This window comes from Humulus lupulus, chromosome 7, assembly GCF_963169125.1.
Source record: "Humulus lupulus chromosome 7, drHumLupu1.1, whole genome shotgun sequence".
In the NCBI taxonomy this organism is placed as follows: Eukaryota; Viridiplantae; Streptophyta; class Magnoliopsida; order Rosales; family Cannabaceae; genus Humulus; species Humulus lupulus.
Window position 1 is genome coordinate 171125399 of NC_084799.1, and position 26136 is coordinate 171151534.

General features: G+C 37.3%; 1 protein-coding gene across 2 annotated transcripts in view; it reads right to left on the reverse strand.

The window, feature by feature from the left end:
* Positions 1–2174: 2174 nt before the first annotated feature.
* The window catches only part of LOC133788811 (uncharacterized), a 40523-nt gene continuing 16561 nt past the window's right edge, over positions 2175–26136 (reverse strand). For both annotated transcript variants that reach the window (XM_062226413.1, XM_062226412.1), the window contains exons 10-14: positions 18114–18196; positions 5663–5762; positions 4857–4918; positions 3603–3762; positions 2175–2918 (exon numbers count right to left, since the gene is read on the reverse strand). In XM_062226413.1, the coding sequence (XP_062082397.1) occupies positions 2745–2918; positions 3603–3762; positions 4857–4918; positions 5663–5762; positions 18114–18196 (579 nt within the window). In that variant the 3' untranslated portion in view covers positions 2175–2744. The remainder of the gene's footprint in view (positions 2919–3602; positions 3763–4856; positions 4919–5662; positions 5763–18113; positions 18197–26136) is intronic.

A 26136-nucleotide genomic window follows, 5' to 3' on the forward strand; every position in this document is an offset into this window, starting at 1 on the left:
AGTTGTGAATGGGACTGAGATCCCATGTAAATGAACATATGTGTTTTGCAACTTGTATATCAGTTATGTGTGATGTGAAAGTACGACCTAAGGGAGCCGGGGCTTATGTTGAGCGTACTGAATGCAGCTCGGCCTAAGTGAGCCCAAATCAGCTAAATAACCAGAGGGCTTGGCCTAAGGGCGCCAACACCTAAATATTTGTATCAAGATTGAATATTATGTTTGGAAGAATTTGTTTACTATTGTCTAATTTATTGCTTGTACTCTGTTGTTAGCTGAACTAGTTGATGAAAAGTTTAATATGCACATTCTGTTGTTTATGTGAATATGGTTTTCTTGCTGAGCCTTGGCTCATGGGTGCTACATGGTGCAGGTAAAGACAAATGAAAGTTGGACCAGCCATGAGTTGGAGAGCTTTGGGGCGGTGTGTACATTGGAAGCTACTCGACTGCCACGACTGAGGGATTTACAGGGACTAGAGTCAAAAATTATATTTTTCCATTTTGACTGGCTACTATTGTATTTATTTTTTAGGGTTGTAACCACCATGTAAACATCGCTTTTGAGATCCCATGTATCAAACTGTTATTCTAATGAAAATCAACCATTTACGATCAAAATATTTTAACCCTAACCTGTTAGTTAACTTTATAAACACATTTTTTATTCAAATGACTTGATTAACAAGTCTTACACTGTCTCAAACACACAGTGTAACGATCTTGGTTATCCAGGACGTTATAAGGTCTCACTGTGACAAATGAAAAACATAAACCATAACATAAAAGTTCATAAACTTTCTTGGCGTTCAACTAGATCATTATTCGTTCATGGACACCTCGTGTCATACATGTCAGGACATTGGAACTCCCCACATCAAAGTGCGTGCCAAGAAAAAACCATATTGCTTACCTGAAAGGAGGAAAGTAAGGTGGTGAGCTAAAAGCCCACTAAGGAAGCACAAACAAAATGCAACAATTAACAAGGAACACAAGCAATCTACGTACATATTGTAAACTCATGGCATATCATAATAATTTATTATCATAATCATATCATATTTATATCTTAATCATAGGATTTCATAAACATAATCAAAATCAAACATCATGTGATCATGACACCCCTATTGTCCATGTCACATCATGAGGTAACTAACAAAAGCATAAATCGGTAAAACCTCCTCTATGAGGTAAGCATAAACTCTGATTCTCGAATAACTTTGGCGCGTCCCCCCTATGAGTTACGTCATATCCTTAGTAACCCGTTTGTTATGTGGCGTTCAGCATGCAATTGCCAAAAATTTAATTTAACATGATCGAACTAAGCATGTGGAAATCGACAGACATTTACTTCATAAGTGAGAAAGTTGACAACAAGGCTATCACTCTCTCCTATGTCCCTTGCGGACAACAAGTAGCAAACATTCTAACTAAAACCTTGTTTCGCCCAAGCCTCACCAAGCTTAATAATGTTCTTGGATTGGAAAGTATATATATAGCCTAGCTTGAGGGGGTGCGTAGAATATCAATCTAGGTCTATCATGTAAATATTTGTACAAATGATTTTTAGGGATTATGATCCCATTTGTGATTTGTAATTCTGACAGTAGGATGTTTCTAGAAGCTGTTTTCTAGGAGATATTTTAGGAGTTTTGAGATTCTGTATATACTACATATACATGTATATGTTTTACGTTTGAGAATAAGAAAATGGAGATTTTTCACCTTCAAAAAGCAACAATAATCCAATGAAAAAGAAAGTCAAATCGGCTACAACATGTAACTTGTACATGTGTGAGAAGCAATTGGTACCATTTGGTCAACAACAAATATCCTTATTATATTAAGAGTTTATACTTTTTTGGAGTCTATATTTCTTTTCATTACCTGTTTAGACCCTATATTTTGACAAATTTTTTTTTAGATCATATGTTTTGTAAAATAGTTAAAATAGAATCCTAAACTTGATTTTGGTCAATATTTTCTCAACTAAAATCACAAATAATTTACCAAACTAACAATTAAGAACAAAAATAAAATTATTCTGCTTAAAAACTGTGTTGTTATATTCAATTTTTTCTTCATCAAAATTGAGTTTAGGGTTATATTTTAACTATTTTACCAAACATAAAGTCCAAAAAGTAATTTATCAAAACACATAGTCCAAACAGATAATTGGAAAAAACACAACCCTTATATTAAAGATGTGGCCTAAATCAATTATTTTTACATTAATATTTTTCTCGAGTGACCAGCCACGCTAATTGCCAAAAGCGTGACTACATCCAGCCCATATATATGTAGTACTTCATATAATATGTACAAAAGATAGAACCAAAAATAACATTACAATAGAAAGCTTCTATACAAAAAAAAATTAAAAAATCATTATGATATATATTCGGCCATCTACTACACTATAAACACTCGTCATATAATATATCCTTTCACGTAACAACTTACCTGCACCCCATTTCTAGAACTAATTGAATCAACACTTCTCTAAACCAAAAGATATCTCTGCAACACCAATAAGACATACAGACCATAAATCATCAGAGAAAAAAAAATGAGGATCTCTCACATTACATGTATCCGCAGCCCAAGATGAATGCATTACTGACTGCTTCCATAGGTATTTCATCCATGTTAACCAGCAACATCTTTTCCAAATTGAAGTTGGAGATATCTTCTTAGTGTGATCCATCTCTTCACTCATTTCAATCAGTTACGTACAGAGATTCAGATTGAAGCAGCATAGAATCGCAGTTCATTACCGTTATCTGAGTAATATTCATTGAAGTTCAGGTGTCCCCAGAACCGGGAAAGCCCATATTCTTCGTGTTTTGGTGACTTGAGATAATGCAGGCGCAATTCTTGGAGATTTTTGTCAAATATTTTTTTCATGCCAAGTACCTGCAAAAGCTTAACCATTCATTCGATAATAGCAGTTTGATTTGATATCTCTTTCTCCATCTAGTATAAAATTAATGGTTGGGCAACAGAAGACCCTCTTCTTAAAGATAATTTCAAGACATCACTCGTTTTTCTTTTGTTGCAATTTGGGGTTTTAGAACAAGGAGGTGAAAAGTTGCAACTTACAACCATAGGGTAGTGGACGGGTAAATAATGATTTTCCGAAGAAGTGTGCTAAATATCACTCTTCCTGGGAACATTGATACCATCCTTGGATTAAACAATGATTAAGAAATGGGGACCTAGTTCTGAGATTTTCTTTTGTTCTAAAATTTTTTCACGTTTTTCTCTTCATGGCTACGATTTTCAATTTAGTTTTAACAAGAACGTTCCAGAATTCGATAAAGACAAGGTTTCCCTTTGTTCCCTTTGCGATTGTCAGCTATTATTAGCACAAATCGTTGTACCAATTTGACTAGCGTGATATTCTTTAGAATTTAGATCACTTGTTAGCTGAACATTAGCCTGCGTGATTTTAGGATGATTTTTTTGAAAAGAAAAAAAAAAACAAGACAACACATGTCATATTAATTAGGGATTTGTCGCTGATTTTAGAGCACCTCTGACACATCTACATAAAACAATAATACTTGTTCAATACAATTGTAAGGATGTAAGAATCACCTGTGATATATTTACTCTAGAAAGTTTTCCCACCAGCTCTCCTTGACTTAATCCAACATCCCACATGCCTCCTCTAAGACAAGACCGAAAGTCTAATGCACACTGCAAAATGCTGTCTATAATCCTGGCTACATGTCGCGTTTCATCCGATAGAAAACATCTGCAGAGATGCGATCAAGTAAGAACCAAAGGGAAAAAAGAAAGAGCAAAAGCGCCAAGATCTTCCCCACATACTTCTAAGAGGAATCACCTGTATCTAAATTCCAATGTTCTTAGAAGCCCATATAATATCCATCAATGCCAAACAAGCTCTTACATTCTTAGAAACCATTGAGATACTTGGGGCCGTTTGGTATGAGGAGTTCATAACTTTCATATACTCATAAAGTTAAAAAGGGTAATCTGAGTCTGGAAACTTATGTCATTGTGTTTAGTTGTGTACTGGAATCTTATCTATGATTCCTGATAATATCATTTTCTGTGTTTAGTTGTGTATATGAATTTGTCAAGTTTTTATATTTTCATAAAATTGATTTAATAATATATTTTATCAAAACAATAAATAATATCATCATAAAAAACAAATGACATTTTAAAAAAGTACTAAATTTTACCTTAGATTATAAATTAATAAACAAATTTACTCATGGAGTATTTTTTTAACTAGAATCAAGTATAGTTTTTAAAAATACAAAAATACTCTTATTTTATTTTTAATAATATTTCATTTATTATTTTAAACTAAAATAATGATATAAATGCTTTACATATCAATTTTTTTAAAACAAACAAACATTATTTATCATTTTATAGTTTGGATATATGTATATTTGTTTTTATATTATAAGCTTCAAAAATAAAACAAGTCATTAACAAAAAAATTATTAGTTTAAAATTTTTTTTTTAAAAATAATAATAATTTTGAAGTGTCTCACATTTCTAAGGATCACAAAACCACCCGTCAAGTGGGTTACACTTGAACCCAGAATCATGAAAAGTTAAAATTCCTTGCGTACAGTTTTGTTAGAAAAATTCCAACCATGTACCAAACATGGGAAAGAGTTCAGATTCTCATTCACGTCTCCAAATTCATGCATACCAAACGGCCCAAAATGTTTTCTGATAACAGTGCAACATAGAATATAGGCTGATTAATTTTGGGATTTTGTCAAAAAAAAAAATTGCAATATATATGGGTGTAGATATTTCTTAAAATAACATCTTAAACTCTCAAACAATGGAGCCTGAACTTACATATGCAGCGAGTCAATTAGATATGCCATGTGCACTGACTCAAGATCCATCATATCTTTGACCTGTATGAGTCAAAATCACATTCATTAGCAAGACATTGTCCAAGAAATAAAACAAAACAGTGAAAAAAAACTAGGACAAGAATTATAAATTCAACAACCACAGTAATTAGCATGGCAAGAAAAGACATTACACAGCTCATATGCACTAACACATGACAGCTACTGTCAACCATGCACATTACATAATTACCATTGGACTATGGTTTAACCAAAAGATTTCCATGTCAAATCAGGAAGAGAAGACAGCTAACCTAATGAGGTTGTAATCTAAAAGGAGTAGACATAATAAATCAATCTCAGTTACACGCATTGGCAACCATCGAAACCAAAACTAGGAAAGGAAAAAAACTCTTAACTGGATATCAGAATTTTGTTTTATTCAATAAACTGTGAAAAACATAAAATATTTTCCTAACTTGAAGCCAGGCCTTAAACTTTCTTTCCCTTAGTAAATGTATTTCAAAACATTCACACACGTCACTAGGTACTGAAATGACTGAAAATAGTGTACAGATACATTAAGCTACATTTAAACACACAACACTTCAGAATACTAAATGCTCGAGTAAAGTAAACATGAATCAACCATGTAATAAATGCAATATCAATAAAATGTTGTAAAAGGAAATGGGACCTTACAATCCTTGCCTAAAATTTCACATCTGATAAAATCATTTAAACACAACTTTCTCACTTTCAAGAAAGTTGTATTTGATGTCACTTGTACAGTTTGTGATCACATACCTTATGCTGAAAGGAGTGAAGAAATCTACACCATGATACATGTGATAGTTGTGACTCTACATACTGCTGCAGGGTAGATACAAAATGACTGACCTGATGCCTGTATACATGCAAGAGGAAAAAGAAGAAAAGACCTAAGGAACAAAAACATTTGGAAGGAACAAAATCAGAGAATATACACAGAAATAAGAAAAACAATCCCTTAAATTTCAGTAAAAGCAGCACAATCTGGCAAGTCTTTATAAGATTGCATATTATTGATGGCAGAATAGGATGCAGGATAAGTGAAGTCTTTATCAGAATACATATAAAGTAATGTCTTTGAGACTTGGAGAAGTAATGGATACAATTTCAAATACCCAAACAACATTCTGGCAGGTAGGCACTATGTCATTCTTGTTGCTATTGAGGCAGAAGAAGATTACAAAGTCAATGGGGAGAATGCTTTTGTATTTAAAATTGACTTTGAGAAAGGTGTTTTCCTGGAATTAATTTTGCAGAAGAAATGTTTTGGTGTCAGATGGCAACATTGGATGCAAGATTGTCTTTCACTCGGTCTCATTTTTGTAAAAGTAATGATATGTGCACCCAAACATTACACACAGTGATGTGACAGTTTAGTCTAACCAATCACATTTATTAAAACAGAGATCCACTGTTTTAAAAAGCAGTGACATGTCACTGTGTGTAATGTTTTGGTGTATATTTTGGGTGCACATATCATTACTCTTTTTGTAAATGAGATACCTTGGGGGTAACTTTCGCGACAACAAAGGTCTAAAACAATTTAATCCATAATTGTCTTTCTTATTGACTCTGGTAGTGGATGGTCTTTAGGGACCGTTTCAAAGGGGACAATATTACACCCATCTAAATAGGTGTTTTAGATTCCCTTATTTTATACTTTTAGAAGTCACACATAATTAAATAAAAAATAACAAATTATAGCATTCCCATGTGTAACCCTACATAGTAATATAACATTCTCATTAATCCAATGCATAGTCAAACACTATTTACATGATTCCAGAAGATATGAACTGTGAACTCGTAATAATTGGGATGTTGGTGAGATGGTGCAAGAAGATATGAACTTCCACATACTTTTCATCTAAAAGCACTTTTGCTTTTACCTAGTTTGACGTGTTGATTTTCACTTCAAACTGTATGCGTATCATTTTGTGATTTTGTAAAAAACAAGATTTTATTCTCCAATAGGTCAGCTGAGTTAGCATTAGATGGTAATGAGATCTAATAAGCTTCCAAGTAAATTGGGTTTATCCTACTTGGGGTGAAAAGGTAACTAGGATGAAGGATAGTTGTTGATGGTCAGCTTTGGGCTATGCAGCTGCCGGTGATGTTTGGAGAGTGTCTTTTCTAAAGACTAAAGTGGGCCACCAGTGAGTGATAGACTTAGAACAGATTAGCAATACTTGAAAGAACTCTATTGAGGTATCTCATTGATATCAAACAATGTAAATGTAATATGATAGGCTATTGTTCCAACTCAGTTCTTGAAAGAATTAGAATATAGGCTATTATTGATATCAAAAGAAGGAATTACAATGGTTCCAAGCTATTCGAGATGCTTGGGATCTCCCTGAGTATATTTACCCTTCCTATACAAACAAAAATCCATGCCTATACAATTCTCTAACTTTTCTATTTATACCCATACTGACCAAACACTAAACAGCTCATTAAAGAAATTTGCCACCTCAACTATTTCTAAAATTACATAAGTATTCTTTGGTCTCCTAGAGTACATTAGCCTAATTGGTGTCTATCAATATCCCTGGTGTGCACTTTCACCTTGTCCTCAAGGTGAAACTCTGGAAATCTTGTGTTGATCATTTCAAAACTCTCCCATGTGGCTTGATATTCTAGAAGGGACTTCCATTTGATGAGAACTTCAAAGTCCCTCAAGCCTTGGTTGGTATGTTGCCTGACTTGTAGCACTGCCTCAGGTTCTACTTGTAATTCTAAGTCAGGTGACAAAGGAGTCAAAGAGGCGGAAGACAACGCAGAGTCGGGAGCCTTTTTGAGCTAAGAGATGTGAAAAACGGGGTGAATGGTGGAGGTGGAAGGGAGGTCAAGCCTATAGGCTACTGCCCCAACTCTTGCTATCACCTTGAAAGGCCCATAAAACTTGGCAGCGAGCTTCTCATAGCGTCATTTGGCCAAGGATTGCTGCTTGTAAGGTCTCAGATTGAGATAGACCAAGTCTCCTACCTTGAACTCCTCATGGTGCCAATGTTTGTCAGCTTGTTGCTTCATTCGTTGTTGTGCTCGAAGGAGGTGCATACGGAGGTCATCAAGGATGGCATCTCGGTCTTCCAGCAAAATGTCTACTGCTGAAACAAGCGAGGTACGCACTAGGTAACTGATTAAAGGAGGTGGATCTCTGCCATAGAGTGCTCTAAATAGGGTACACTTAGTGGCTGAATGGGTAGAGGTGTTATACCAATATTCCGCCCAAGCCATCCATTTGGCCCACTGTCTCGATTTCTCATCAACAATACACCTTAGACAGGTTTCAAGGGTCCAGTTTACCACCTCTGTTTGCCCATTAGTTTGTGGGTGGTAGGTCGTGCTTCTTTTTAATGTGGTGTCCTGCCATTTGAAGAGTTCGCTCCAAAAATTACTGGTGAATACTCTCTCTCTGTCAGAAATGATGGATAAAGGCAAGCCATGAAGTCGAACAACCTCTTTCAAGAAGATATTAGCGACTGTAGCAGCACTAAAAGGATTTTCAAGGAGATGAAGTGAGCATATTTATTTAGTTTATTGACCACCACTATAATAGTATCCCAGCCCTCTGATTTAGGCAGTCTAATGAAATGGTGAGAAATAATCACTCTTTTATATTTTATTTCTGATACATTATAATACAACTTATGGCTAGAACTATATATAGGCTATAAAAGTATCACTACATTAAATAGAGAATAGGAAACGACTCCTATACCACTAGGAAACCCAAAAGATCAAATCATTAATCCTCTATTTCTCTAACTGTCAACACTCCCTCTCAAGCTGGACTATAAATATTGATGAGTCCAAGCTTGTTTACTAGGAAATCAAATGCTTGTTCGGAAAATCCCTTTGTGAGAATATCAGCTAATTGTTGATCAGTATGCACATATCTAATGCTGATAATTCTTCCATCAATTTTTTCTTTAATGAAGTGGTGGTCAACTTCCACGTGTTTAGTCCTGTCATGGTGTATGGGGTTATGTGCAATGCTGATGGTAGATTGGTTGTCACAGTAGAGTTGAATAGGGACTTCATATTCAATCTTCAATTCTTCTAGTAGACGTTTGATCCATATAGTTTCACACTCATGAGCCATGGCTCTATACTCTGCTTTTGTACTGCTTCTTGCGACCACTATTTGCTTTTTACTTCGCCATGTGACCACATTCCCCCATACCATTGTGCAATATCCAGATGTAGACTTTCTATCATCAACTGAGCCAGCCCAGACTGCATCTGTGAACACTTCAACCTTTCTCTCAGTTGTCTTCCTGAAGAAAAGGTCGTTTCCTAGTGTTTGCTTGAGATATCTCAGAATCCTATACATTGCATTGAGATGTCCCTGACAGGGATCATGCATGTATTGACTAACTAGACTCACTGCAAAATCAATGTCGGGTCTAGTATGTGAGAGGTAGATGAGTTTTCCTGCCAGTTGTTGGTACCTCCCCTTGTCAACTGGACTTCCTTCAAACATTTTCCTTTTATCTCCGAGCTCAATTGGAGTTTTGCTGGGCCTTCTTCCGAGCATGCCTGTTTCCTTTAGACGGTCTAGAGTGTATTTTCTCTAGGACACGAAAATACTTTTTTTGCTTCTAGCAAATTCCATACTCAAAAAATATTTGAGAGCACCAAGATCTTTAACTTCGAACTCATTTGCCAACATTTCTTTGATTGAATTCATCTCCTCAGTGTGATTACCAGTTATAATTATGTCATCAACATATACGATCAATACCGCAATTTTTCCACTTCCTAAGTGCTTAACAAAGAAAGTGTGATCAGTCTGACCTTGTATGTATCCAAGCCTTTTGACAACTTTCAAGAAACGATTGAACCATGTTCGAGGAGATTGTTTCAAGCCATAGAGTGATTTGTTCAATTTGCAGACTGTGGTTGTCATGAGAGGCTCTTCAAATCCCGAAGGCTGACTCATATACACTTCTTCAAGATCCACATTCAAGAATGCATTCTTTACATCAAGTTGATGCAATTCCCAATCTAGGTTAACAGCTAGCGAGAGAAGAACTCTGATAATGTTGAGTTTAGCAACTAGAGTGAACATTTCCATGTAGTCAATTCCATAGGTTTTAGTAAATCCCTTGGCAACTAACCGAGCTTTGTACCTCTCAATAGATCCATTTGCATTGTATTTGACTGTGAACACCCATTTGCACCCTATTACCTTCTTGTCTGGTGGTAACTCCACTAATTTCCACGTTCCATTCTGTTTGAGTGCTCTTATCTCTTCAAGCACTACTGCTTTCCATTGGGGAGAATCAAGTGCTTCTTCGATATTCCTGGGGATCACAACATCTGATAGACTAGAGGTAAAAGCTTTAAATGGAGATGACAATTTTGAATAAGAAATGAACTTTGAAATAGGGTGTTGGATGCATGTTCTAGTTCCTTTTCTCAATGCAATGGGAATATCTAGATCTGACTGTTTGTTTGATGGAAGAGTACCTGGATCTTTTGAGGGAAGTGGTTCCATCACCGGATTGGACGCTTGACTGTGCTTAGGATTCGTAACCTGTTTATTCCTTTTGAAATACACCCGTAGTTCTTTTTGTTGGTCTTGAGGAGAAGAAGATCCATCTTCGTGAGCGGGTTGATGTTCAGGCTCAGAAAACATTGGAGGCTCAGAAGAAGAGAAAGGGATAATTTCTAGCTCAGAAGAAGAGAAATGAGTGATTTCTGGCTCAGAAGAGAGAGGAGGGGTAATTTCTGGCTCAGAAGAGAGAGGAGGGGATAAAAGGAAATCTAACCCCCCACGACCATTGAGCTTCTTGCTCGTGATGATTTACAGCTCTGATACCATAATGAAATGGTGAGAAATAATCACTCTTTTTTATATTTTATTTCTGATACATTATAATACAACTTATGGCTGGAACTATATATAGGCTATACAAGTATCACTACATTAAATACAGAATAGGAAACGAATCCTATACCCCTAGGAAACCCAAAAGATCAAATCATTAATACTCTATTTCTCTAACTGTCAACACAATCCCTCAACCAAATTTGAGTGGGCAAGGCAATGGGCTGCAGTAATCCAGCTGAAGTTGTGGCTGCATATTTTTGTTGTTGGCAAGTTGTGCATTCACGAACAAATTTCAGCACGTCTTTCCTCATTCCGACCCAATAAACCTCTGATTTCAGCCGCTGGTATGTCTTCATTTCTCCTTAATACCCTCCCATTGGTGTGTTGTGAAACTCAGCCAATATGATGTTCACTAAGGAGGACCCTTTGGGAATCACTATCCTTCCTCTGTAGAGCAAAATGTCATGCTGTGAAGTGAACCCAACATGTTGTTTCCCTTCTTGAATGTCATTTTTTATGAAGGAGTCCTGCTGTACCTCGGCTTGTAATTGTTCCCAATGCTGCCATTGTGGGATTTGGAGGGTACAAAGTGCAGCAGATTCTGATTTTCTAGATAGTGCATCAGCTACTCTATTACTAGCGCCAGGCTTGTAAAGAATGTCGAACTCATAGGTCATGAGCTTAGCTATCCAACATTGGTATTCGCTGCCAATCACTCGTTGTTCTAAGAGGTACTTTAAGCTTTGTTGATTAGTCTTTACAATGAACCGTCAACCAAGCAAGTAGGGCCTCCATTTGGGACAGCAAACATGATTGCCCTTAGTTCCTTCTCATAGATGGATTTCAGTCGTCCCTGAGGCCCAAGAGTGTGGTTGAAATAGGCTACTGGTCCGGACCCTTGCATTAGCACAACACCTAATCCATATCACGAAGCATCTATCTCAACAATGAAGGGTTGTGAGAAGTTGGGCATGGCCAATACTGGCACGGTGCTTATAGCTTGTTTTAAGTCCTTAAAGGCCTTGTCAGCTGCTTCATTCCACCCAAAACAATCCTTTTTAAATTGTTCCGTTAGAGGCCAAGCAATTTGTGCATATCCAGCCACAAATTTGCGGTAATACCCTATTAGACCCAAGAACCCTGTAACTCTCGGATGTTGCGTGGGACTACCCAATTTACCATTGCTTCCACTTTACTAGGATCAACCTTATCCCATGACCAGAAATTATATGCCCCAAATAAGCCATCTCCTTTTTTTTGGTTGGCAAAAAGCTTGTGTCGCCGGAGTAATTGTGGCACAATGGTGAGATACTCCTGGTGGTCAACTTCACTTCTATACATCAGAATATCATCAAAGAATACCAGAACAAATCTTCTCAAGTAAAGCCGGCAAATGTCGTTCATCAATAATTGAAAGGTGGCTGGAGCGTTGGTGAGGCCGAAAGGCATGACCAAAAATTCAGTGTGCGTCGTGTGTTCTAAATGCTTTCTTGGGCACATCTTTCGTTCGAACTCGTATTTGGCGATATCCCGATTAGAGTTCCAGCTTGGAAAATACTTGTGCTCCATGAAGCTCATCTAGCAACTCATCGATAACAGGAATGGGGAATTTGTCAGGAATAGTGGCCTAATTGAGTGCTCTGTAGTCTATACAAAATCTCCACGACCCATCTTCTTTTTTACCAACAGAAAATGATCCTAGCTTGTAGCATTTCAGTTATCATGGTCTAATTCATGGTCTTAGGAGCCGTTAAACCCGTTCTTGAGTTCAAGGACACCTCTACCATACCAGTGACCTCAGCGCTATCCAGCTGCAATATTTCTTCTTGCATAGATTCGATATCTTCGTCAGTGCCCTAGTCATCTTCTTCATCGTGGGTATCAAGTATACTGAGTTCTTTCTTCGCACACCGGTGTCCCGGGACCCATTTGTTATCACAACGATAACAAATGCCCTTGCTTCGTTTCTCTTGCATCTCTGAATCGGTCAACCTTTAGTACTGGCATATCGTTTTCTGCTCCGTGCTTGAATTTCCAGCTCCCTTGGAATTGCCCAAACTTAGTCTGGACCCGAATAAAGACCGGTTCTTACTCTCAATCATGGCCTTGTTCAAAGTCCCTAGTTCAAACAACCTCAACTCTTCCCCGATATTTCGCTTGAGTCAACTCAAGAAATGGCTCAGTGCCACAATGTCGGAAACACCATCCAGAGGTGCGAGTAATTCAAGAAAGCCTTCACAATATTCTTCCACTGTACCCTCTTGCCGAAACACAAAGAACTACTCGTGTAGTGACCCTTTCTTGATGTTTCTGAATTTATTCAAGATCAGCAACTTCAAATCATCCCAAAGAACAATTGGTCGGCATCGTAGTTCCCATCAGTACCAGATTAGGCTTTCCTTTCAAAGTTGATAGTCGTTGCCTCCACCATTTCATCATTGCTGAACCTCTGGAGGGTGAAATATTTTTTAGCTCTGAGTATCCAGCCATCCGAATTGGTGTCGTCAAAGGTGGGTAGCTCCAGGCGTCGCAGTCGGAAATCTCGCCAAAGGTCATAGGTGGAGCTCGTAGCTTCCATGTCCGGCACCGGTGAAGTGCTAGTTCGGGGACTTAGCACCACTTTTCCTGATTTCTATGGGGATCGAGGGGTGGGTTCTGCGGAGTTGGGCGCTCCATTCTTAGCTGACCCCACTGTCTTCTCGTTGCTTCTTGAGAAGTCGACCCAGAGCTGCCATCATTTCCTCCCTGAGTTGCCACACCTCATCACGGACTACCCCGATCTTGAATTCTACCGTCACCTCCAACTCCGGCAGGTCTTCCAGCTTTTCTTGATCTGTCTTTCTAGTCTTCTATGGTCCCATGTCTCTCTCCCCAGTCGATCTGCTCTTGATACTAGTTGATAGGCTATAGTTCCAACTCAGTTCTTGAAAGAATTAGAAAATAGGCTATTATTGATATCAACAGAAGGAATTACAATGGTTCCAAGCTATTCGAGATGCTTGGGATCTCCCTCAGTATATTTACTATTTTTTTACAAACAAAAATCCATGCCTATACAATTCTCTAACTTTTCTATTTATACCCATGCTAACAAAACAGTAAACAACTCATTAAAGAAATTTGCCACCTCAGCTATTTCTAAAATTACATTAAGTATTCTTTGGTCTCCTAGAGTACGTTAGCCTAATTGGTGGTCTATCATGGCCTTCGAAAAAGAACGGAGAAATAGATAATCACTGCACTCATAATTCCTTTTGCACATAACGCACCGGATTGAGTAAATAGGAATGTAGTTATTATAGTTATTACCTCTATATATATTTGCCTTTGAAGCCCTCCAAACTTCCCAACACTAACTAACTACATCACATATCCATGCAACTCCATCCAAATCACCATATGTTCAAACATAGCCTTCCTATTTTTCACATAGCCTTCGTGTTATACTGGAAATCCTTCTATATATGCATATAGCTTGCAAAAGCCATAATCATGAAAACTATGAACTAATCAGAGCAAAAGCTCTTCCCAAGACCAAAGCATTTTCATTCTTAAAAGTCCTGGTATTATTCATAAATCTAATTGTAGAAGTTCTTTTGGCTACAATGATGGAATTGAGCATGATAATTTTTTTTTTTGGCTCATAGTTGGCATTATGAATTGACAAAAGCTCTGATCATTATATTTCCCTCAAGAAACTTGGACTGTTTTAGCAGCCTCTATTGGTTGTTTGTCTTTACTATTTTTGGTACAACTTTTGTGTTTTGTATTTGTAGATACAGTGATAGCATATGTGTAAATACTTCAATAAAATCAAATTAGAAGAATTAATCTCAAAAAATCTACATGGTATCAGAGCATTTGTAGTCCAAAATTGGGAAATCTTTCCAATTTTTTATTTTGTCATTTCTTAAAAAACAAATAAGGTTTAGTCCTTTGAGGCTCAAACTTAAAAATCTTATTTAGAGTTGTATTCTAATCTCACCTCCTACCCAGAAAGCTTGCCCCACCTCCGATCGGCAAAACCCCAAAGTTCGGGGTCCAGAAGAGTGGCGCGTGAGTCACACGTGCCGCCACACTCCCCTACGTCTTCTCTTGCGCGCGCACGCATAGGGCACGTGACAGCACCGCTGGCCACCTTTCTCCAGCAGCTTCCTCCTCAGCACTTTCTGCTTCGGCTATGACTCTTCATCTCGGGTTCTCCCACCATTTCATCAAAGAGTTGCATTTTTGTGCTAAGTTTTTTCCATCTATCTTGAGTTTATAAACATCTTTTTTTCCGCTTGCCCATTCATACACCCTGCTCTCCTGCCCATTCATCATGAAAGTCCAATCGCCAAATTTCATGGCCGCTCAATCTCAGCCAATCAATCTCAGAAATTTGTTTCAACTTCTTAGGAGCCTTCTACCAACCAACTATCACAAAGTTAGCGCAAGGGATTGTTCATGTTAGTTCATGTGTTGATACTCCACAGTAAAATGGGGTGGCTGAGAGAAAAAACAGACATCTTCTAGAAGTTTCTAGATCCATCATGTTTTCAAATCATGTTCCTAAACACTTTTGGGGGGAAGTCGTACTCACGGCCGCCTATCTCATAAATCGTATGCCTAGCCGAGTATTACAATTCAAAACCCCAAAAATTTGTTACTCGCAACATTCCCTAACATCTCAACTTTCTCCTCAAATCTTCCACTCAAAGTCTTTGGTTGTACTGCTTTTGTCAATATTTATGATCACAAAAGAACAAAACTTGATCCAAAGTCTCACAGATGTCTCTTCATGGGCTATTCCAGCACTCAAAAGGAATACAAATGTTACTCCCCGATTACAAAGAGGGTTTATAACACCATGGATGTCACATTTTTTTAGCACCAATCTTTCTTTCCAAACCTCGTATTCAGAGGGAGCATTCAAAGGAATATCAGCTTTGGGAAACTCTTCAAAATCATCAGGCTGCATTTCTTCAACCCAATGTCTTGACACAGGAACATCATCAAACTGCTCAACCCTTAAATATGTTGTCACAGTCAACTGGTTCTCCCTTGCCTTCTTCTTTGCCTATCCAACCAGATCTTAGCTCAGAAACACATCCAGTCCGTCCTCCTCACTTCCTATAGTCAGTCCGACCTCATTTTCCTGTGATGAAAATCCAAATACTCTCAACCGTACTGCCACTTCAAACTCAAGCACAATTTGATATAGGTAACAAAGAATTTCGTGTTTATAGCAGGAGAAAAGATGGGAATATAGAGGTCAACATGCAAGACAAGGATTGTTCAAACACTCATCCGAGCTCCCGTGACCTTGAAAATCATGAAGGTAAGGATTCTATAACTTGTGAGTTAGTTTCTCTTACTATTGATGACATTGACGTGCCTATTGCTCTTCGAAAGGGTCTTAGACTTGTACTAATCACCCAATAGAGAAATATGTTGCTTATAGGAAACTAACACCTATGTACCGAGCCTTTGTCTCTTCCTTTGATCTTAATCAGATTCCTAGAGACATTTATGAGGCCTTGAAAGATCCTAAATGGAAGATTGCAGTTGATGAAGAAATCAATGCTCTTGAGAAAAATGGTACTTGGGTTCTCACTGAGTTACCTTTAGGAAAGCAAACAGTTGATTGTAAGTGGATTTTTACTGTCAAGTATAACTTAGATGGGAGTATCAACAGATTCAAGGCTCGATTGGTCGCAAAAGGGTTCACTCAATCATATGGTGTTGACTATCAAGAGACCTTTGCTCCCGTCGCCAAGCTTAATACAGTAATTGTTTTGTTATCACTTGCTGTAAATTGTGATTGACCCTTATATTAGTTGGATGTAAAAAAATGTCTTTTTGAATGGGGAACTCAAAGAAGAAGTCTGTATGGAAATTCCCCTAGGGATGAAAAATACTCCAGTGATCGAATAGTGTGCAAACTTCTCAAATCTCTTTATGTCTTGAAACAGTCACCTCAGGCATAGTTTGATAGATTTGCAAAGTCAGTTATTAAACAAGGATATACTCAAAGCCATGCTGATCATACCCTGTTTGTTAAGTTCTCTTCAACAAGGAAGCTGGCAATTCTCACTATCTATGCGGATGACATAATCCTAACCGGAGACGATTCATGCAAATTTCAAATCTCAAAAGACTTCTTGCCTCAGAGTTTGAAATCAAAGATTTAGGACCCCTCAAATACTTTTTTGGAATGGAAGTAGCCCGATCCAAAGATGGAATTGTTATATCTCAACGAAAGTATATCCTAGACCTATTAAAAGAAACTGGAATGATTGTAAGCCTGTTGACACTCCAATGGATCCAAACTTGAAAGCAATTCGAAGTGAGGATTCAACTCCAGTAGAGATGGGGAATTATCAAAGATTAGTGGGGAAACTAATCTATCTCTCATACTAGACCTGAAATAACTTTCTCTGTTAGCGTGGTAAGCCAACATATGCACAATTCTTTTGAGGAGCACTTGGAAGCAGCTCGTCGTATTCTACGATATTTGAAAATGACACCAGGTCTCAATTTGCACTTCAAAAAACACAACAATCGAGACTTAGAAGTCTACACAGATTCTAGTTGGGTTGGAGAGTTGATCGACAGACGATCAACCAGTGGTTATTGCACCTATGTATGGGGTAATTTAGTCACTTGGCACAGCAAAAACCAGTACATGGTCTCAAAGAGTAGTGCAGAGTCAGAACATCGTGCTTGGGCCTTAGGTATATGTGAAGGATGTGGCTCAAAAGGCTAATGAATGAGTTGAGAATTGACTCTCCTGAGTCATTTAAGATGTACAGTGATAGTCAAGCTGCAATCAACATTACTAAGAATCCGGTTCACCATGATAGAACTAAACATGTTGAAATAGACCGACACTTCATTTTTTAGAAAGTAAATTCAAAGGTCATTGAGCTCAACTACATTCCCACAAAAAACAGATTGCCAACATCCTAATAAAGTTCCTTCCAAGAACGAGTTTTGAAGAATTTAATTCCAAGCTGAATTTGTATAACATATATAACTCAGCTTGAGGGGGAGTGTAGAAGAAGTGATAGCATATGTGTAAATACCTAGAGTGTTGTACTGCTAAGCATAGGTTGTAATATTTATTTATTTCCTTTTTAGCTATCTTGTACATTGTAATCTGCCAATATATTGGCCTTTTTATTCTTTAATAAAATCAAATTAGTAGAATTAATCCCAGTAACCTACAGTATTCAAACATATGTTACCTTTGTTCCAAGCCTTTTGGATCAAAGTGAGGTTGTGGAAAATTTTATATATAATAAATTAACTTTTTGTTTATTTAGGTTTAATATTTGTAATTAAATAATATTATAAAGCCAAAAGGGATAGTGATACACTAACCTTATCTTCATCAATAAATTAAAATGACCCACTTCCTGTTTTGATAGCTCTGCATGTTTGACACTGATCAAGGGCCTCAACTCCTATATACAAATATTAAAAGCAAACTCTGTTGGTTAGCATGACGAAATACAACAGCATATTTTGGTGAATTGATATGAACCAACTCTAAGTGATCCGATGATATTATTGCCCAAAACTTTTCTTGTTCAATACAAAAGGCAAGAAATTGTATTTTTCAAATAAATAAAAACCAACCAACAAAAACGAACAACATTTTCAACCAAAAAAGAACCTAGTTTTTGCCAAATTATTTGAGAGGCTACAAAAGTTCTTCCAACTTAGTGAATTGTAAAATTTTATTCCAAAGCTTGATGATTGGCAAAACCTTTTTGAAAAAAGAGACAGAGGTCTTTGTCTTAGACTGACCGCCTCTCATGAATATATAAAAAAACCTCACTTTCGACAAAAGAAAACCATGGTAACAATCAAAACAAACACAACAATAAAAGAGAGCAAACCCAACTACAAAACACCAAAACTACACAAACAAAGTGAAAAACCTAGATAAGCATTTATATCATCTCAAAGTGAAAACTTTGAAAGAGAAGATAGGTACACGAACAGAAAAAAGAGTTGCAGCCTGATAATTATAATTTTACTCTCTTTTGTAAGTAATTTTCCTCTTAATGAATATAGTAGGTCCACGTTACTTTAGTATGGTCATCAGTGAATGACAAAGCATCTAGCCCGTGAAATACTATCAACTCTAAAAGGTCCTCAAATATCACTACAAGTAACTAAAAAAAACATTAAGATGGCTAGCCTTTGACAAGATAATTCAATCTTAAAATGCTTGGACAATTGAAATATTTTTGTCACTGAACAATTGCCAAAAATGTTTCTTCTAATATAGGAAATTTGGGTGACCTAATCTATAGTGCCATAACAAAGGTTCATTTTTGGATTGTGAAGAAAATAGGAGATACTTTTTATGTAGTGAATTTGTTTATCAAGATTTTGTGAGTCCTCAAAGATAGTCTCATACATTCTTTGGCTCAAACTTTTGGAGTTTAGTTTACTTTGGTGCACTCCAAGATGATGTGTAGAAGTTCTAATGTTTCAAATAAAAGGAAAAACAAATTCCTTGGCAGACAGCAAGAAAAAACAGACAGCGATAGTGGCATTCCTTTGGGTATTATGGCTGAAAAAAAAACTTTAAAATGAGGAGTGATATTCAGAGGTTGTGGGATAAAATTAGACAAATTGATCGTTCTACTGCTATAAGAAGAAGGGTAAGGTCATGCACACAATATCCTCTTGCTCAATTTATCTCATGTGATGTTTATAGCATGGTATTGTGTTCTTACAACAAATACGACCCGTATAAAGATTCCCAAGTCTATCCATGAGGCTCTGAGAAAATCATAATGGAAAGTAGCGATTAAAGATGAAACTGAAGAAAATGGTATGAGAGAAATTATTTTATTTCTGTATATTCTTTACAAAATAGAACAAGGCTATCTATACAGCATACATCTAAGCCCCTTCATATTCAAAATTAAATACAATAAATAGGAATTCCTAGACTAGGAAACTCAAACAACAATTTGACATAAATTTCCTAGTAGTCAACATCTGTCAACAATTATCTAGCTTGATTTCCTACACTCCCCCTCAAGCTAGATGATATATGCTAAACATTCCTAGTTTGGAGCTGAGTTCACTAAATTAGGGCGATGGAGAGCTTTAGTTAAGATGCCAACTGCATGTTGTCTTGAGGGAACATGATTCAAGGTGATGATCTTGCCTTCAATCTTCTCAATGATGAAATGACGATCAATTTCGACATGTTTAGTTCTATCACGATGGACTGGATTCTTTGCAATTGTTGTGGCTGATTGATTATCACAAAAAACATGTATAGGGTCTTCAAGTCGGATTCTGAGTTCATCAAGTAAGCGTTTCAGCCACATTCCTTCACAAATTCCATGTGCTAAGGCACGAAATTCTGCTTCACCACTGCTGCGAGCTACTACCTGCTGCTTCTTGTTGCGCCAAGATACAAGATTTCCCCAAATATAGGAGCAGTATCCAGAAGTGGATCTTCGGTCAGTGAGAGAACTTGCCCAATCTGCATCTGTGTAGATTTCAAGATCCTTGTGAAAAAAAAAAATTTGAACATTAGCTCTTTTCCTGGTGTTCCTTTGAGGTACCTAAGAATCCATGTGTTCCTTGGCAGGATTGTTGAGAAATTGACTAACACTTGCAGCAAAGCTTATATCAGGCTGAGTGTGAGTTAGGTAGATTAATTTTCCCACGAGACATTGATACCTTCCTTGTTCAACTTTTATTTCGTCTGTCTGTGCTCCAAGTTTGGTATTAGGATCCATCGGTGAGTCAACTAGCTTGCATCCAATAATCCATGTTTCTTGTAAGAGGTCGAGGACATATTTTCGTTGAGTGACTAAAATGACTAGGCTAGATCTTGCTACTTCCATCCCTAGAAAGTATCTTAATTGTCCTAGATCCTTTATCTCAAATTCAATGGAGATGAGCTGCTTGAGATGAGTAATGTCCTCCATGAAATTTCCTGTAACCACAATATCTTCGACAGAAACTATTAACACCGTTAGTTTTCCCCCTACTAAATGTTTTACAAACAGAGTGTGATCTAATTGGCACCGAGTGTAGCTATCTCCCTTTAGAACTTTCATAAACCTGTCAAACCAGGCTCGAGGGAATTGCTTGAGGCCATAAAGGGATTTCTTGAGTTTGCACACCTTTCCCTTTGTGAATGTCCTCAAATCTTGGAGGTATATCCATGTATACTTCTTCCACTAGATCTACGTTAAGAAATGCGTTCTTTACATCAAGTTGGAATAAAGGTCATTCTTTGTTTACTGCATTCGACAAGAGAACTTGGATGGTGTTCAACTTAGCAATAGGAGAAAACATCTCTTGGTAATCAATACATAGGATTGAGTGAATCCTTTGGCCACTAAGCGAGCCTTGAATCTTTCAATGTTCCATCCGCGTTATGCTTGACTAAGAAGGTCCATTTGCAGCCAATTGTGTGTTTGCCAAGAGGTAGATCTATGAGGATCCGTGTTTCATTCTTTTCAAGTGCTCTAAGCTCATCCATCGTGGCAGCCTTCCAATAAGAAATTTGTAGGGCTTCCTGGACCGATGTGGGAATCTGAACTTGGTCCAAGGAGGTGATAAAGGCTCTATACGTAGGAGACAGGCTTGAGAAACTCAGATAATTGTGAATGGGATGTTGAGTGCAAGAGCGTACCCCTTTCTGTGAGCAATGGGGATATTCAGATCATCTGACACATTTTCTTCCATAATAGGTTCAGATCTAGCGTCTTCCTGTGTTTTTTCAAGGATAAATGGGATCGGATCATATTCTTGACCTTGCTGAGTTTGAGTAGTGGCTTGTTCAATGCTTGCTAGTTGTTTCTTTCTCCTTGAGTAAACCTAGATCTCTTTGCTTGGGAAGGGGAAAGGACTTGAAGAGATTGGATGAGGAGTTCTTGGCCCATTTGATTCGGCTGAATGATGAGGTTGGACCTCTTTACTTGGAATGTATATAGGACTCGAAGAGATTGGATGAGAATTTCTTGGCTCATGTGATTCAACTGAATAGTTTGGAGTATGGGCAACGGAAGGAGTTGGTGATGTTCTTGGAAGAATAGTGTTGTGAGGAATAGTATTCGAAGGAGAATCAACTGTATTGTACATGAGAGAAACAAAGTCCCAATTTTTCAATTCCTAACTATGGTTCTCCCCCGAAACTATAGAATTGGTGTAACAAGGTTGGTCTTCAAAGAAAGTGACATCCATGGAGTGGTACAACTTTTTGGAAATTGGACAGTAGCATTTGTGGCCTTTTTTATTGGATGAGTAGCCAAGAAGTATACATTTGGTGGCGCGGGCATCAAGCTTGCTTCGGTGTGAGGAATGAACATGGACAAATGCAACACGACCAAAGATATGAAGGGGAATTTGAGACACAAGATGTGAGTGAGGATATGATTCAAGAAAGATTTGCAACAAAGTTTTGAACTTTAGGGCTCGTGATGGCATTCTATTTATGAGATAGGTGGCTGTGAGGACAGCATCACTCTAGAATCTTTTTGGAACATGAGATGAAAAGAGTAAGGATCGAGCTACCTCAAGTAAATGGCGATTTTTGCGTTCGGCCACACCATTTTGTTGTGGTGTGTCTACGCAAGAACTTTTATGAACAATCCCATGTGACTGCAAATATGATCCAAGGACAAAATTGAAGAAGTCACGAGCATTGTCGGTTTTTAATACCTGAATGTTTGTTTGAAATTGGGTTTGAATCATTTTGTGGAAGTTTTGGAAAATTTGATTTGTTTCAGACTTTTCTTTCATGAGGAATGTCCAACTTAACGGCTATGATTGTCAACTAGTAACAAGAACCAACGTGCCCCACTGGTATTTTGAATTTTGGATGGTCCCTAAATATCGTCGTGAATGAGTGAGAAGGGATGAGAGGGTTGAAGAGGTCTTGGGGCAAAAGAGTGACAAGAGTGCTTAGAAAATCGACAAATATCACACCGAAGAGACTGAGGGTTTTTATTGACAAATAGGGATGGGAATAAGTGTTTGAGGTACACGAAATTTGGATGACATAAACGATAATGCCATAATGTGATTGTATTGATTTTATTGGATTGATTTACTGATGTAAGTGATTGACACTGAGAGCGACAACAATGATTTCCATGGTTAGACTCGAGAGTCTTGATTTTTAGCAGATACAAGCCCTTACTGAACTCAGCCTGGCCAATCATCATCCCTGATTCCACATCCTGAAAAACACAAAAATTAGCAGTAAACTTAGCTTTACAATTAAGATCTCTATTCAGTTTGCTCACTAAGATTAAATTACAATCAAGTTTGAGAACGTAAAGAACAGAATTTAAAACAAGACTTGGTGTGATTGTTATGGTCCCAATTCAGTCTATTCTCGAACACGAGCCATCTGCTATGCGGACAGTGCTATCATTGGAGCATTTGCTAAAAAATGAAAATAATGATCTATCACCTGTCATGTGGTCTAAAGCACCGGAATCCACAATTCAATGGGTATGAGGGGTTTGAATAACCTAAAGTGCATGAGTGTTGCTTTGTTGTGCAACAAAAGAGATAAATTGTGAAGAGCTTTGTTCTGCCATAGAGAAATAACAGCGGAGACGAGGCAATGGAGCACAGATGGGTGGCGCGCCGGAGACAAAGAAGATGCAGAGGAGGAAGACGCCTGAAAAAGAGGTCGTCGAAGTTTGTCACGCGTCGGCACGTGACGTAACTGGTAGTGAATAACGAATAACGGAGGCCCAAGGGGCTCACGCGCAACTTTGTTGGGCATCGGAGTTCGGGGTTCCGCCGATCAAAAGTTGGGCATCTCCCTAGGTCGGAGGTGAGAATAGAATAACACTCGAAAATGGTTTCCTAGGATTGAACCTCAAGAATGCCAAACCCTAATTTTTAAGAGAGGGCTGAAGAAAAAATTAAAAAATAAATCTCAATTTTGAGCTTCCATGGCTTTTGATACCATGAAGAAAATGGTATGAGAGGTTATTTTTATTTCTGTATATTCTTTACAACATAGAACAAGGCTATATATACAATAAATAGGAATTCCTATAGACTAGGAAACTGAAACAACAATTTGACATAAATTTCCTGGTTGTCAACAATTAACTAGCTTGATTTCCTACCGAAACTAATGCCTTGATAAAAATGGAACTTAGGAAATCTCTGACCTACCCAAGGAAAAAGTTGATCTTCAATTTTAAATACAAGCTAGAAGGAACTATAGAGCACAACAACGCAAGGTTGGTGGCTAAAGGATTTATTCAAACCTATAGCCTAGATTATCAAGAGATATTTGTCCCAATGGCAAAACTTAATACAATTCAAGTCCTATTATCATCGGTAGCTAATTGTCATTGGACTCTTTGATAATTAGATGTCAAAATATTTTTCTCAATGGTGAATTGGAGGATGATGTTTACATGCAAATTCATCTTAGATTTGAGGCACGCCCAACAACTTTAATCAAGTCTGCTTGTTGCAAAAAACCTTGTATGGTCTCAAGCAATCTCCAACGAAATAGTTTGAAAGATTTACAAGGGTAGTCAAGGAACATGGTTACATCCAAGGAAAAGTTGATCACACCCTTACTAAACATTTACACGGAAGAAAAATTTACACCCTTATTGTGTATGTAGAAGACTTATTTAACCAAGGACTACTACTTAGAAGAAATATGCATAATGATGTAATTCTTGATGAGGAATTTTACATTAAAGACCAACAGCACTTGAAATAATTTCTCAAAGAAAGGTACCTCTATTTCACAACGTAAGTGTGTCCTAGACTCGCTTGAATCTATAAGCCAGTCAATACTCCAATAAAGTCAAACTACGAAATTGGCTTCAAAATGATTGTCCTCATGTTGACAAAGGTAGATATCAACAATTGTAGGTAAACTTATTTACCCATCTCATACTAGGCTAAATATTGGTTTCTTAATAATTGTAGTGAGCCAATTCATAAACAACCCTAATGAGGAGCATCTTGAAACAATTTATAGTACCATTGAAGATTGAAGATGGCATCTGGGAACGGTTTTCTTTTTCAAAAAAGGAAACCATAAAGAAGTTGGAATTTGCTCTAATGCTAACATGGCAGGGTTTGTTATTGATAAAAAGTTTACTACAAGATGTTGTACTTATGTTTGTGGAAACTTAATAACTTGGAGAAGCAAGCAACATGTTGTTTGAAGTGTGCAGAAATCAAATACCGTGCACTAGCCTTAAGTATATGACAAGAAATGTGGTGAAAATGACATTAAAAGAGCTTGGGAACATAGTTACTACGCCTATGAAGGAGCATTGCGATAATCTGGCAGCCATCAGCATTGTAAAAAATACAGCGCATCACAACCCCACCAAGCATGTTGAACTTGACCACAATTCATCAAAGAAAAGGCTAATGTTGGACAGAAAGAAACAGAAGAATCTTCGAAGATATAGGAAATGATTCAGCAGTTTTGTTGTGGAAGAAAGCCAAATTCTGGGTTGCAACTTGGGTTTACAAGACTAAAGGTTTTGAGGGGTTTTCTTTCCAAGATCTTAGCAGAGATTGGGGAAGCTTTATGCATTAAGATTTCCTTGCTCTGGTTCATGACCTTTGTTTTGGTTCTAGGTCTATTTTGATGTATAATCCTTGCTGTGCGAATTTTGTGTTAGTGTTTTGGGTCTTGTACTATTATTTTGCCCTAATTTATGTTGATACTTGTAACCACGGTTTTCCTCCGCCACAAGTGAGGATGGGAGGAGGTCACTCGTGGACATGTGACCTTTGTCTCCTTTTCAAAAAAAAAAAGGCTAATGAGGGAATAATCAAATTAGCATACAACTCCCCAAATACTCAAGTTGCTAAATTCCTTACAAAGCCACTGGGAAGAGTGAAGTTGGATGATTCAGTTTCCATGCTACCATTCCAAAAATAGATGTCATCTATTCCTAGCTTGACTGGGAGTGGAATTCAAATTTGTAAATCCAATTTTTTAGGAATTTATTTTTCTGACTACTTGATATTTTAATTTTAGGTATGATCTTATTTAAAAAGAGAATTGGACGAGTTGTATCCAATAACTCATGAGTTGTAATTTATAGTATTATCCCTGATTTTAGGGATTGTGAAATTTATACTTTCTGTCCATTTTCTAAGCTTTAGTGCATAATTAAAAATATTCAGAAATATTCTAAATTTCTTCACAAATCACTTTTCACTTTCCAGCAGATTGAAGTTTGATATCCATGGGTGTATATCTGATATTGCCTTTTTGATAAATGAGTAGGCTATAAAACTAAGTGAGAAATTGCAAACCAGAGCAAGAGCTATATAACTAAACGAGAAATTGCAAACCAGAGTAAGAGCTATAAAACTAAAGAAGAAAGTGCACACCTGTGAAAGT